Raw genomic sequence first — 14,919 nt, 5'->3', positions numbered from 1 at the left:
CTCTCAATTTTCTTGTATTGATGTGAAACGGGTGTTGTTCTTCTTTTTAATAATATAGTGGTGTGGATTTGGGGGAGATGTTAGCATTGTACCGGCGATTTAAAATGTGCACCGCCCTGACATTAATTCAGGTACGTTAAGCAAAACAACAAACAAAACAAAACAAAACAAAACAAACAAACTTGCTGGGTTTTTTCTGCTGCACCTCCCTGGGGGCGGGCGGGCTGCGCGCTCTCTCTATAAGGCCTTCGGAGCCTTTGGAAACGAGGCTGCAGTTCCGCCCGCAGCCTGCAGCGGGCGCTGCTGCTACTCCCGCCAGCCCGCTGGCTCGCAAGGGACAAACCTGGGACTTGGAGCCTCTGTTTTTCCTTCTCCGTCCACATCTCCTCCCTCGGCTCCGCCGGGGTGGCTTCTTCTCCTCCGCCGCCGCTGGGCTGGTCTCCCCGCCACTGCCCGGCCTCTAGCGGAGCAAGACGGCGAGGGCGAAGAAGAGCGTGTGCCAAAGCCGCGGGGAAGGCGAGAGCGAAGGCGGCGCGCGCGGAGGGGGAATGCAGCGACGGGAGGCGTGAGCCGCCGAGCATGTTGAGCTGGGCTCCGCCGCTTCTCCCGAGTCCACCTTCGCCAGCGGCGCTGCCAGCCCTCCTGCGACCCCTTTGGCAGCCGGCAGGCGCCCTCCTGAAGACGACGGCGTCTAAGATCCCCTGAAAGGCGGGCGGGAGAGAGAGAGATCCAGATCCCCGGGGAAGCCGCCTCTCCTTTAACCCGCCTCCCCCCCCCCCCGCCCGCCACTTCGGCTTCAACATGAATCAGGCTGCTCCCTGCCGCCCAGGGGAAATTTAAAAGCCGAAGGCGACCCACAGCAGATCCTTGGTTGCTAAGGTAAATTACGATCGCCCTTGCGCAGCGTCCTCGTTTCTTCACCCCTCTCCCCCCCCAAAAAAAATCTCAAGAGCTTTGTGGGGCAACGATGCCTAGCAATGCATGACCCCCACCCATCGCTTTCCCACGTTAAAGGGACACGGGAACTCATTAAATCGGTTCTTCGGTTCCTTAACCCCGAGCCCCAAGCAATGTGTGTGTAACTCCCTTTTGTGCAACGGGTGCGAAAAGGAGGAGCAGCGGGATCCGGATGAGGCAGCCTCGCGGCCCCCTTGCCTTCCCCCTTTTGTTATTCTAGGGATGCAAATGAGTTGGAGGAGACGCACTGGATCGCGGGCGTCGCCGTTGTAAACGCGCTCTCGGCGCGGCGTTCCATTCGGAGCGCAGCTATTTGCATGCGGGGCCGGGGGCTTGGGGAGGGTGCGCGCGTTCATTTTAAGCGCGGGGAGCCTTTGCTTCCCCGGGCGCCCGCCGGCTTCCCCGGGGGGGTTGCGCCGAGAGGAAAGGAGCGGGGTTTGCGTGCTAAGCGGGGCGCTGCGAATCGGGGCCGCGGGGCGCGCGCGCGGAGGGCGATCGCTAAGCAACGGGCTGGGCAAAGGGATGGCGCTAGCTGGCTGCTGCGCCGCTTGCCCCTGACCCTTGGAGGAAACTTGGGAGCAGGAGTTTGCCGCCGGCAGTGGCGTCTTGCTACGCGCTGTTCAAATGCAGTCCAAGGGCGGGAGAGGTGGAGGGGAAAAACCGCGCTTGGAAAATGGTCGCGCTTGAATCGGCGATCTGCAGAGCTAGAGGTCGCAAGTTTCGCGTATATTCGAAGAATGGGAATTGATTTTAAAACTCAAAGCAAATAAATGGTTTTGCAACCAGGCCCCGAAGTACTTGGGGAGAGGAAGGGCCGAGGGGGGGGGGTCTTCCCAACACGACCTGCTGCGTTTTAGGCTGGAATCTACATCCACTTCTCTGGGAGTGTGCCCCGTTGAACTAAGAGGTGCTTACTTCTGAGTAAATGTGCCTAGGGTTCACTGCTAGTCTTTCTGCTGCTTCTTGTTGTTGTTTAGTTGTTTAGTCGTGTCCGACTCTTTGTGACCCCATGGACCAGAGCACGCCAGGCACTCCTGTCTTCCACTGCCTCCCGCAGTTTGGTCAGACTCATGTTTGTAGCTTCGAGAACACTGTCCAACCATCTCGTCCTCTGTCGTCCCCTTCTCCTTGTGCCCTCAATCTTTCCCAACATCAGGGTCTTTTCCAGGGAGTCTTCTCATGAGGTGGCCAAAGTGTTGGAGCCTCAGCTTCAGGATCTGTCTTCCAGTGAGCACTCAGGGCTGATTTCCTTCAGAATGGATAGGTTTGATCTTCTTGCAGTCCATGGGACTCTCAAGAGTCTCCTCCAGCACCATAATTCAAAAGCATCAATTCTTTGGCAATCAGCCTTCTTTATGGTCCAGCTCTCACTTCCATACATCACTACTGGGAAAACCGTAGCTTTCTTCTGAGTAAATGCACCTAGGGTTGCACTGCTAGTCTTTCAGCTGCTTCTTACACTTTCCTTTTGTTCCACAAAGGAGTTGAGGGTGGTTGGGCCCTAGGGATGGGACTGGAATCCTAAACTCTTGACCCGCTGAGATCAGATGAGACTCTTCCAAGTAAACCACACTAGGGTTGCACTGTAATCTGGTTTTCACAGCTGTCCCCAAGAAGGCCTTTTAATGTGGAAATTCATCATGTTGTGAATGGGGCGATAGGAACTGGAAGAAGCCAATTTTCAGTGGGTTAGAGGTTTCAGCTATGGGTAGCCTCTGTCTTTGAGCTGTAGATGCATAGTCCCCTCCCCCAACAACAAACTAAAAAGACAGCAATACTTACTCACACATACTTCCATTTAGGCTGTATATACACTATACCTTTAAATCACATTCAGAGCATGTTCTTTCGCTCAAAGAATTCTGGGTGGTGTAGTTTACCCCTCACAGAGTTCCATTTCCCAGCAGCCTTGATAAACTACAGTGCCCAGAATTCTGTGAGGGGAGAAGTGTGCCATTCATGTGCTTTGGAGATATAGTGTGCACAGAGTCACTTAAAGCCAAGTAAGTACTTTGGCATAACTGAGTTGTGGCTGCATACCCATCATACATATAAAGCACCCACCCCGAAACAGAATCTTGGGAACGGTAGTTTAATGGTGCTGGGAGCTTTGTGAACTACAGTCCCCATGGTTCCTTTTGGCTCTGTATGTGCTTTAAATATATTTAAATATAATATGCTGCCATGGAGTGACTGAGAACTTTCATATTACTTATCTGCACATCTTTCCAAAGAAAACCAAAGGCTCTTGCTTGGATGTGAGACCGATTTCATCCCCATGCCATTAGCAAGACCTGGCTGGTGACAGAGACAGGAAGAGTGCTGAGTGCAGGCGTCTTTCCATATTCCCAGTTGCGCATGAGTGTGCCATGCTCTCACAGCTGCATTGCATGACCATGCTGGTCCCGCACAAGTCCCCACCAGCTCTGTGTGAAAGCAGCTGTGGAGCAGTCTTGGGTACCCCATGTTTCTGGACTGGGGGGATTAGAAGTGCTAGCAAAAGCCTTAAGGTTGTGGTCCCTTAAAATTAAAGCTCCCTGGATGGGAGTTTAGTGTGCCCAGGTGGGCTTTGGAAGGGAAGGGAAGCTTTGATTGCTTGTTGAGTTGGTTGAACATGTTGCCTGCTGGATTTTTTTCTTAGGAGGCAGCTGTCCTGTCAATAGCTGTGTTTCCTTATCCTAAGCACAGAACAGGCTCGCACAGCTTGAAGCCTGCTCTCTGAGACTTTGATAAACCTTCTGTTTTTGCAGGTCACGATGAGACTGCTAGAAGAGCAGGGTTGTCAATTAATCAGCAGACCCCCCCTCCCCCCAGTGCATTGCCGGCATGGGCTGCGTTCATGATGCGGGCTTCCATGTTGTGCAGGGCGAGTTGCTAAGTCTCTCCATTTTTAGTAGAATCCACTTCAGGTTTATTCAAAGGATGCAGCCTGAGCACTTTACCATTATTTCCCTAATCTCATTAAATAAAATTATATAGCCTAACAATGCAGGTGTATGCTTTTATTTATTTTAATTAATTATTTCTTGACTTCCCACCCTCAAAAGATACCAGGTTGCTGTATAAAAGTGTCTGTGAAATTAACTCACACAGCATACAAGTGCAGTTTAAAACCAACAAATAAGCACAACCAAATACAACAAGGCAAAGCTATGATTAAAGAGAAATCCTTATGTGTGCAGTACCAAGCACACTTGTATGCACTTAATTTCCATTGAAGCCGGTGGGACTTGCATACAAGGAGTCACCTTCAGCATCATTAGGAAATCATAGTACTCTCTTCCTCTAAATAGTTATCTTGAAATTGCACTGCTGAAGTTGAGAAATACTTCTCTGGAAAGGATAATTTTATAAGGTGGGAAGGGAACTCGGGTACGTCTGTGTTCCCATTTTTTTTTATTTTGCTTTTGCAGCATAATCCTACAAGTCCCATTTTAGAACAATACCATTCTGTTCACAGGTTGCAGATGAGTGTGGAGGGTGGAATATCATGGCTTTTAAAGGCTGTCCTTTCAAAGACTGGAGGATATGGGTTCAGGGGAAAGAGGGAAAGTGGGCAGCAACAGCAGCAACAACAACAAAATCTGTGATACACAGGAGCTGGAAATGGCTTCTATCAAGTGAGTCTGGAGAAGCCTTTAAAAACATGCAAATAGATAAATAGATAGATAGGGTTCTTACCAGCCCATCCCCATGAGTTCCCAGGGTGTGTTACAAAGATTAAAAGATAAAATATTAAAATCAGTTTAAAACAAATGTTAAAATACATGTTCCGCTCCTTGACAAGGCTATTCCTTCCTCTATCCATCCTTTTTACCTGTGAACTGGGGTGGGGAGTATACTATTGCCTTTCAGCTGGGACTTCCAAGGTTATCCTGCAGAGGTTATAAGATGGAAGGGATTCATGGATGGTGTAGCAGGGCAAGGGAGACCTTATTTTGTCTCCCCCACCCATCAGAGGAGTGAAGGGCATTTTCATACATGAGACTTAAAGCAGATTTCTGATATAAATGTAACTTTAGCCAAAGTACCACTACTTGTTCTAAATGTCTTTCCTCCGCTTTCTCTTCCACATGAAGAAAGATCAGACATCTGCATAAATAGCGCAAAAGCAGCCCAAAGGCAATCTAAGCCTCCTACATGAAAGCTTTCAGAATCTGCAAGAGCCAGTGGGGTGTATTCAGTGTCGACTAGAGCTGGTCTCTGCGTGGGAAGACCCAGACTTGGCCAGAAAGTTCATTGGGAAGCTGACCTTGGGCCAATCCTAATCCCTCAAACCAACCTGCTTCATAGGGTTATTGTAAGAATTTAGGTGGCCACCTACTCAGGAGTTCTTTTGCCGCCAGTTAGAAGCACATGTTTTTATCCTTCACTTTTAGTCCCAGATGCCTTTGGTTGTTACTGTTGTGATGTCTTTACTGATGATTTTAGCTTCATTGGATTTCCTTATTCAACTATTTAGTTTCGTATAACCTCAATTAGAATTTAGGGAATTAGAAGGTATTGTGCAGCCTAAACAATGGGAAATTGCTTTTGAATCTATGCAGAATGTTTTCTTGCACCTGAAATTGATTCAGCCAAAATTGATTCAGCCAAAATTGATATTCCGAGTATGTTGGGCTCCACAACTTTTGTATAGGAAGACTAACATACATAGATGTTGGAGGTGTAATGCTGAGAATGCCTATTTGAGGCAACTGATGTGGGCTTGTCCACTGATACAGTGGTGCCTCGCAAGACGAAAAGAATCCGTTCTGTGATTCTCTTCGTCTAGCGGTTTTTTCGTCTTGCGAAGCAAGCCCATTGACGGATTAGTGGATTAGCGCTATTAGCGGCTTTTAGCGGCTTATCTGCTGATCGGATCAGCTGATAAGCGGCTTAGCGGCCTAGAAAAAGGGGGGGAAAGGAAAAAAAACCCAGCAGGAACTCGCAAGACATTGTCGTCTTGCGAAGCAAGCCCATAGGAAATTCGTTTTGCGAAGCACCTCCAAAATGGAAAACTCTTTCGTCTAGCGAGTTTTCCGTCTTGCGAGGCATTCGTCTTGCGGGGCACCACTGTACATTCTTTTTAGTCTGAATTTGTTCCTTGCATCAGCTTTGTATTGGTGAAGCCCTTGCTATGGCAGATGTTCATATATTCTGAAATTATATCCCTGTAGTATGGGGACTAACAAGTGGACAACAAAAGTGGGTTTTGTGAGCCCTTAAGGTGGCTAAGAGATTATAAGTACTCAGTGGTCTGAGGACCTCATTTCCCCGGCTATATTCAATCATATCTCATATTGATATCAATTTTGTATGGCTACCTATATCAGTATCTGGAGGGCTTAATTTAAGATTCAGTACTGTCGGTGGTCTGTTAATTATTATTTGTATATAATTTGTATCATTACTATTTCCCCCCTTTTTCTTTTTTAATTTTAATTTTTCTCTTTTTCTGTTCTCCTTTTCTTGCTAAATTTGCAAATAAAAATGTAATCTTTTCTAATAAGGAATAAAACACAAGTTGGAACATGTGGGAGTAGTTAGAGCAGGGGTCTCCACTGTTGACCTGTATTTATTTTATTTAATTGATTGATTGATTGAGTTACTTACTTACTTACTTACTTACTGCCCTATACCCTCAGGTTTCAGGGTGGTTCACTTGTGGAACTTGCTTTGATGAAGAAAATCTCATACTCTGAGAAGTAACTCAAGGCATGAAAATTCAGTTACACCCAGTTTGCCATTTGGGATCCAGATGTTTTGGACTCCCAGCACCTATCACCCATAGCCAGCATGTGGCCAGAGTTTAGGGATGATGGGAGTTGTAGTCCAACAAACATATGAAGGACTGCTGCCTTTTGACCCATGGCCTACAGTTTAGTTAGATTCGCCTTTTCTTTGTCTTCATCTGAGGGAAGCACTTCGCACTCTGAGACAAAATACATGAGATTTGAGAACTCAGTTTGTACATAAAGGTTCAATTTCAGTTTGACACCCTGCTTCAAATGGTGATGGTCCTGCGGGTGAGGCAACAATTACCGTATTTTTCGCACCATTGGACGCACCGGACAATAGGACACACTTTGTTTTAGAGGGGGGAGAACAAGAAAAAAAATTCTCCCCCTCTCTTCCCAGCGCCCCTTCAGTGAAGCGGCAGGAGGCGCTGTACAGAGAGGGGGAGAACTTTCCCCCTCTTGTTTTCCCGCTCTAAAACAAGGTGCCGTTTAAGGTCCGTTCAGGCGGCTACCTTGGAAGCCTGGAGAGCAAGAGGGGTCGGCGTGCACTGACCCCTCTCGCTCTCCAGGCTTCAGGTTCCTTTCGACCTGCTCTTTGGGGCTGGCGGGGGGAAGCCTACCACCAGCCCCAAAGAGCAGGTCAGAGAGCAGCGGGCGTGCTCTCCCGGCTGGGGAGGTGACGCGCGGCTATAGAGGCTCCTGCCGTAGCTGCGCGTCACCTCTCCAGCTGGGAGAGGGTTGCGGGGTGCTTCTTTAGCCCCGCGCACGCTCTCCCGGCTGGAGAGGTGATGTAGGGCTGTGGAGGCTCCTGCCATAGCCGCGCTTCACCTCTCCAGCCGGGAGAACGTGCGCGGGGCTAAAGCAGCCCCCTGCGACCCTCTCCCGGCTGGAGAGGTGACGCGCAGCTATGGCAGGAGCCTCTATAGCCGCACGTCACCTCCCCAGCCGGGAGAGGGTCGCGGGGCTACGGTGTCTTCGCTCCATAGGACGCACACACATTTCCCCTTCATTTTTGAAGGGGGAAAAGTGCGTCCTATAGAGCGAAAAATACGGTAACTAATTTTACCAACAGCAAATATATATTGCAGTTTATCCCTGAGTCATCCATGCTCTCTGGTAGGAAGATGTCTGGATGATCCGCACAACAAATACGCAGCTGTATGTTTGTTAGGCCTTAAATTGATACTCTGAATAGACCCCCATAAAGCTAATATTCATAGTTCCTTGCTGCTAAGAAATCTTTGCAAGAATATCTGAATCACGACATCAGTCGTTGTTCAAGCCCTGTTTTAAAGTGACAAGTTGTCATGTCAGATAAAAAACTGCATCAGGGTTTGAGAATTAGGTATGTGCCTTTCCAGTGGAATAGTTCATCTTAGTCATGAATAAGCATTATTATGCAGCTTTATACTGTAACTGATGACCCACCTTCCCTTTGGGAATCAGTTTTGCCTTGATAGCACAGAACTGTAGTGGTGTGTGTGTGTTTAATTTCGGGAGGGGTGTGTGTGCAAAAGAACTAGCCATTTGTCTTGCTACCTAAAGTCATAATGATCTGCGTAAGCATCTCCCTAGCAACAGAATTTGATGTCATAAATAGAAGATTAAGGAATAAGATGAAAGATAAGCCACAGGTTTTATGCAAAATTGATTATTGGTGAAGCAATATCCTGCCATAGCAACGTCTTGAGCGTTATAAAGAGGGGATTTATTTAAGGACAAGGCTCGAACCCTGCACTACTTCAATTTAGTGATGTCCTAGTCATTCCACGTACAACAGCTTTTCCATTCACTTCACTGGAAGGGCAGAGGGATATATGAGATGAGGGATATATGGGGAAACCATACGCTGAGGAATGTGTATCTTTGCGGTCATTAGCTTACACCAGCAGGTGAAGCAAAGCAGTGTGGTGATGGTTGGGGTGGGGGAATCTTGTCTGTGATCCTTGGAATGGGAAAATAAGGATTCTCTTATGAGTAGGTCCCTAATTTCACCTGTGAAATGTTATAATCAGTGCTTGGAGCTGTGCATGCTCTTCCCAACATGAGATTGGGAACTGTGTGCCTTGCTCCAAGCGCTGGTTATAGTGAACCAGCTTTAGGAAGTGCACCTACACAATTCACCTGCATGTGTGCTGTTCATTGTCCAGCAGGGAAAACTTCCATGTACACCAGCTTTCACTCACATGTTTCTCTTGCTGGGATCTGACAACACTTGTTTACTTTCCTGCTATTTCAAAGGAAGAAGCATGCACAGGATTCGGCCTGTGACACGTATCAGCACAGTGCTTCCTTTTTGCTGACTGTTAATCTTGTATAGCTCTTCTCTTAATTTGCAAAGTGCTCAACGATATTGATTGTATTAATATTTGCAGTACTGTTATCCTAAATAGTAGAAACCCATTTTACAGATGCTAAAAGACAGTGACTTATTCCAGGCCATACATTTCTGCCAATCCCAGAAATGGGGCTTTAGTTCACTTCTCTGTTTTAGCTCAGCACTGGTTTAAGGTATCTTAATCTATGTCCGGTTTTTTCACCCTGATCCAGAAAAGGAGGTGCAGGCATAGAAGCAGATATTACTTGCTTTATCAGGAACTTCAGACAAATAAATGCACATTTGAATATGCTGTTGTCTGCACGCATTGTATTATGTTCTATCGGTTGTGCATCTTGCATACAATCCTATTCATACCTACTTGGGAGTAAGCCCCACTGAACTCATTGGGACACGCTTCTAGTTTAGAACTGCATTGTTGATGTGTATCTTCATCTACGTTCTGGGGTAGCTTGTTTCACTAAAGTTGGGTCAGTGTGTTTGAATTTTAAGATAAAAACTCTGCACACACTTCCAATCTCATCCACTGTTGTCTACCATATTAATGTCTTTATTTTAATGGCCTCTGTTTTTAGATGTGGAATTCATCATGGCCATTAACTGTGAAATGTTCTAAACTGGTTGGGTATTAAGCCCCTAAAAATACATTTTTATTATACGCTTGGTGCATAGCAGTTTGTTGATGCCTCTCAGTCCACTGGCATAAAATAACAGATCGTGTTCTTTGAATCTCCTTGCTAAATGATGATGAAACTATTTAGACTCTGCCAATATTGACTTTATTTTTGCATGGTCTGATGCTTTTTCTAATGTATTGTCTATTAGCAAAAGTAATGGCAAATGTTCCCTTTCTCCTCTTCTCTCCATTCTAATTAGGCATGCAGTCATGATGGAGTTGAATTTGTCTGTTGTATTGTCAACTCCTGGAAAAAGAATTAACTTCCTGATTGTGTCTTTCAATGGAAGTAGCATCCATGGCTAAGTAAATGAATATGGACCCGGGCACTCCTCCACCACCCCTATACAAGTCAGAGAAAATGTATTAATACAAAGCTTCAAAGTGAAACCGTTTCTGGCTAAGCATTAATGTAATCACATAGTGATGGGTCAGGACACTGGGTTTACCTTAAGAACTGTTGACCAAGTAGAGGCAAGTGAATGAGCAATGGCGCAATCATTTCTGCAAAACTTTGGAGCCAGCAAGATCTCTCCTTAGGAGGAAAAACCTAATCTCTTAGATGCCAGTGGCTACTGGATGCCTGGACTTCTGTACCCATGAATATGAGGCTCCTCAAGTTGGTGGCGATTGTTCTTTTGCTCTACAGCCTCATTCTTTGGCTCTCTTAAGACACAAGATGCATATTTTTAGTTCTATCCTTTCATACAGATTGCCATCATTTTACTCACTTAACTACGTGTGGTATGGGCAAGGGAGCTTTTGATTGGCAGGGATGTTTTTGTAGGAGAAACGTCACATACACTGTCATGTTGACTTCTGTGTTTAAGATCACCTGTGTTTAAGATCACCTGTGTTTAAGATCACCTGAGGCGTCCCATTATCAGAGTCCATCACATGTTCTGCTTGCAGGGTTCCTACAGGCATCTGGTTGGCAATTGTGAGAACAGGATGAGCATTGGCCTGATTCTGCAGCCCTGGTCTTCTGTTCTTAACAAGACTAATCAAGCCTTCCCCAACTTGTTGCCCGGCAGCTCCCATCAGCCCCAGTCAACAGCACCAAGCCTAAGTTCAACATTACTTGCTTCTAAGCAAATTACTAAGCAAAATACTACAAACATACCCTTGTCTCACCTGATCTCTCATCCAAAGAAAACAAAATTCTTCTTGCCCCTTGGCAAGGCAGTAAGCATATGTTTAGACTCACGTTTGCCAGTCTGTTATTTCATCAGTGTGATAAAAATATTTCTGTATCTCATGCCTTTCAGGCATTATATGATGGAATAAAATTCCTGATCACACTTTTCGTCTTCTATATCTATGCTTATTATTTGATTTTGAATATATTTTCCTGTCTTTCTTCCTCTGGGTGACCCATTGAATAATGTTCTTCCCTTTTACAGTCTGGGTGAAAAGAAGGCAGTTCATAATGGCCCAGGGATCCAGTGACATGGAAACAGCTGATCAAGAGGAGAGCTCTCCAAATATGATTGTTTACAGAAAAGTAAGACATTCAGAGTCATTCATTACTTCTCTGCCAGCTCCTGAGCTGGATGACTGTTTACATGTTTTCAAAAAATAACTTGCTGTATAATCCTATACATGTCTACCTTGAAGTAAACCTCAGTGAGTTCAATGAGACTTACTCCTAGGTAAGTGTGCATAGGACTGCAGACTTATTTTCCAAATGGATTCTTCAGGTTTTGTACTATAAGATTAATGGTTTTCTGTTGTTTTTGTCTGTACTTGGGTACGCTACCTGTAAATTTAAAAGGAAAATGTAAGATATCACTGACTGCTAGTAAAATAGGTTGAATTAGATTCACCTTCGTAATAGTCTGTTGTAGAACTGGTATTTTGGTTTGCTTTTTTTAACAGTAGACAGCCACAACCAAGCTAACTGCAGTTTTTGACTGACTTCATTGGAACCTAATTGGCATAAATCACTTTGACTTTGGACTGTATTCAATATAGTGCTAAGCAAAACATTCTGTCAGTGCAAGGATTTCTCCTTACACAATGGAGTATTATCCACTTCTCCTCCCCCTCCCTACATCTCTTCTTGGGGTTCCTCCAGAGCAGATTTGGGGGTGGCACAGGGCATGCACTGGGAGAGGGTATGAGGGGGATCCTGTTGCAGTAGCACTAAAGCTTGCAGCTGAGCAGCTATTTAGTTGAATGCTGCCCAGAGTCAGCCAACTAAAAGGATTTGTCTGCAAGTTGAAGGTTCCAAAATAGTCCCAAGTAGCCAGTTTAAGCCACTCTACGAAAAACATTTTCTCTTCCTTCAATTTCCAAAGAAGGGGCTATGTTGGAAATGTTTTGGCACACATTTTAACAGAGATGCCACTTTAATATCCTACTAGTTGATAAAGAAACAGTAGAAGTTCAAATGGATTGATGGGCATATTATAACGGCACTTTTCCTTATGACCACGAAAGTGGTGATATATAAAATGGGCCTGCAATCCTTTGCTCACTTAAACTGAAGTAGGTCCCATTGGCTTCAGTAGGACTTACTTCTCAGTAGACATCCTGGAGCTGCATCCAGGTGGCCTTGCTGTGCTAAAGTAGCTGTAGCATTTAGCCAGGAGGTGGAGGGGAGGGAGAAATGGAAAATGCTCCAAATGGTTCTAGGTTTGTGCATTCCAGTTTCTGTTTGAGGTTTTAGCATCAACTGTAACAGACTTCTGACTGCCATTTGGACTAGCGGAAATCAGCATGGAGACCACCACAGCTCCTGTATTCAGTGTGTGTGTGTATCAGATATCCAATTCGCATACTTTGTTGGCATACCAGGGGATGGGGGAAGCAGAGGAACTCTGCCCTCTGGAAACCTCCTTGTGCAGTGTGTGAGATCATGGTCATAGCGGGCCTTTATTAAAGGCACCTGCAGGTTGCTTACTCGCAATCAAAAGTCAAGAAGACCAAGCTGTTGGTTTTAACCTTTCCTATTATTACCAGCAAAGTTCTGTAATGCAGCCTAGCCTTCAGTAAAGGCTATTTTATCTTTCCATAATGAGATAGCAGAAATCCCCTTGCGGGGACTGTTCTATTTCAGGTTTCATATGGGAAGCCAATGTTTTGAAAGCACTTGCCCCCAAGTTAACACATCAGGCACTATGTCAGAATAGAACAAGACTTCTCTCTGGTAATTAAACTGTTGACACGGGGCGGTTTCCCCATGGATTCCTTGCTAGCAATCTGCACCTTTTTATGTATAGCTGGAAAGAGTACAGTCCTTGTATAAGAGCTTTACCACTACTTAATCCAAACCTTTTAAAAAAATGTAATGTAGAATGCATTATCTGATTCAATACGTTCAATGTCGCATTAGAAAATACTTCAGGAGATAGATTTTAAAGATATATGTGACTGTGAGAGCATTAATTTGTACATTAGTACTTGTTCATCTACGAAGAATAGTTGTTGTTTTTTAAAGCAGAAACTAAACTAATTGCTTGCTTTAAACATAGCAGGAAATTCTCTTCAGTGCTGAAAGTGGAACTTACACATGAATCTGAATCAATAATCTTGTTTAACTATATATCCTGATAGAAGTGCTGAGTTTCATTAGGCTACCATTGTCAAGCACAATTTTTCTTTACACAAACACAGTATGAATCTGTATGAAGAGGATTATATTTCAGGTTCTGGTGCAGTTGAAAATGAGTGTTAATATTGGGCAGCATCATATATACTGGGAGGAGGAATGCATGATCCTCCAGATGCTATTGGGGTTCCAGTTCCCATCGTCCTTGGCCATTGGCCATGCGGGCTGAGGCTGATGGGAACCGGAGTCCAACAACATCTAGAGGGTCACAGGTCCCCCACTTGTAAGATACATATGCTTAATATTTATTTCCACGCTATGGACTGTTGATGTGCTGTATAGAGTCATAAAACCAGGGAAAGCAAATGTGTTGTTCTCCAGATGTTGCTGGAGTCCAGCTCTCATCAACCCCAGCAAGCATGGCCAACAGCTGTAGCCCAGCGTTGACTACCCCCACATCAGACTGTCTAAGAGTCACGACTGGTCAGAAAACCTTTAAGACAGTAATCTCTTCATTCCCCCCAGATTCTTGTTGTGTTGCTGTATGTAGAATCCTGCCCTCTTCCAAGGCACATGCTACAAAGGTTAAAGGGCTTTCATTTGAAGTGAATTGGGTTGTATTGGGTCCCAGTGAAAGAGCACCTGCTTTGAATGCAGAAGTCCCAGATTCAGTCTCCAGCATCTCCAGATGGGGCTGGGAAATAACCCCATCAGAAAACCTAGAGAGCTGCTGCCAGTCAGCACAAACAGTGCTGATCTAGATGGACCAATGCTGTAACTTTGTACAGGGCAACATTCTCTGCTCCTATTGCTTCTTTCCATGTCTGTCACTGTGAGCATGGCAGAAGATGGGCAAATTCGAAACAACGCGGGGAGGATGTGAAATATTTTATTAAACAAGCAGTAAGAGGGAACATCAATTGATTTTTCATGACTGTCACTTGTCCTTGAAATCTAAGCTATACTGATTGCTTTGCTCATTTGAGTATTATTTCTCGGATCCAAATGGCCCAGGGCTTTCACTTTCCTGCAATAAAACTCATAAAAATAAGAGATCTGAGGGCCATGCCAGAAAGAAGCCTGCTTTTGTGCCATCTGGCAGAAAAGGCCACAGAACAAATCTTGGCCTCTCATTATCAGGAAGAACTTCGTAATTTTGAGGGAGTTCAGGGGAACTATAAAAAAATGGCAAAGGATTTGGGACAAATTGTATTTTAAAATGATATGTGTATATGTTGTAAGTATGAGTAATTAATCTGTTTAGGAGCAGATAAACAGTTTGTGGGGCTTGGCCCAAAGAACACTGGATACTTTGAACTCACGCCCACCAATAAAAACTGCTTGCATTTTAAGTCCCTTAAGATTAATGTCATGTTTGTGTTATTTGCTGTAGAGGCTTATGGATATTTACGTAGAAATTAGTTAGGTCCGTTAAATGGAGGCTGCAATCCTATACTGCAGAGATAGTCAACATGATGCCATCCAGTTGTTTTTGGATTCTCACTCCAGTCGTGCCTGACCAATGTCTATGTTGGCCAGGGCTGATGGGAATTAGAGTCCCAACAACATCTGTAGGGTGCCACGTGGTCTTAACTCTTTCGAACTCACTTACCTTGAACTCATTGGGGCTTCTGAGTAGAACTTGAGAGGACTTTGCTGTAAGTGGATGGATTCA

The 14,919-nt window shown here is 45.1% G+C and overlaps 1 protein-coding gene across 5 annotated transcripts in view; it reads left to right on the top strand.

Annotated features, from left to right (window-relative positions):
• The first annotated feature begins 259 nt into the window (after positions 1-259).
• RGS6 (regulator of G protein signaling 6) overlaps positions 260-14,919 on the top strand; it is a 211,074-nt gene continuing 196,414 nt past the window's right edge. For 4 of the 5 annotated variants that reach the window (XR_014527471.1, XR_014527472.1, XM_083508812.1 and 1 more), the window contains exons 1-2: positions 318-879; positions 11,095-11,195. Coding sequence is in view for 3 of the 5 variants with exons in the window: in XM_083508812.1 (XP_083364938.1) it covers positions 11,121-11,195 (75 nt within the window). In the remaining 2 variants the exon portion in view is untranslated. Of the gene's footprint in view, positions 880-11,094; positions 11,196-14,919 lie in introns of all 5 variants that reach the window. The other variant, XM_083508813.1, reaches the window with a different exon arrangement.

This window comes from Podarcis liolepis (assembly GCF_965112155.1).
Source record: "Podarcis liolepis genome assembly, chromosome: 1".
Lineage (NCBI taxonomy): Eukaryota > Metazoa > Chordata > Lepidosauria > Squamata > Lacertidae > Podarcis > Podarcis liolepis.
The sequence above is the reverse complement of the archived record's forward strand: the minus strand, read 5'-3'. Positions and strand labels throughout refer to the sequence as shown.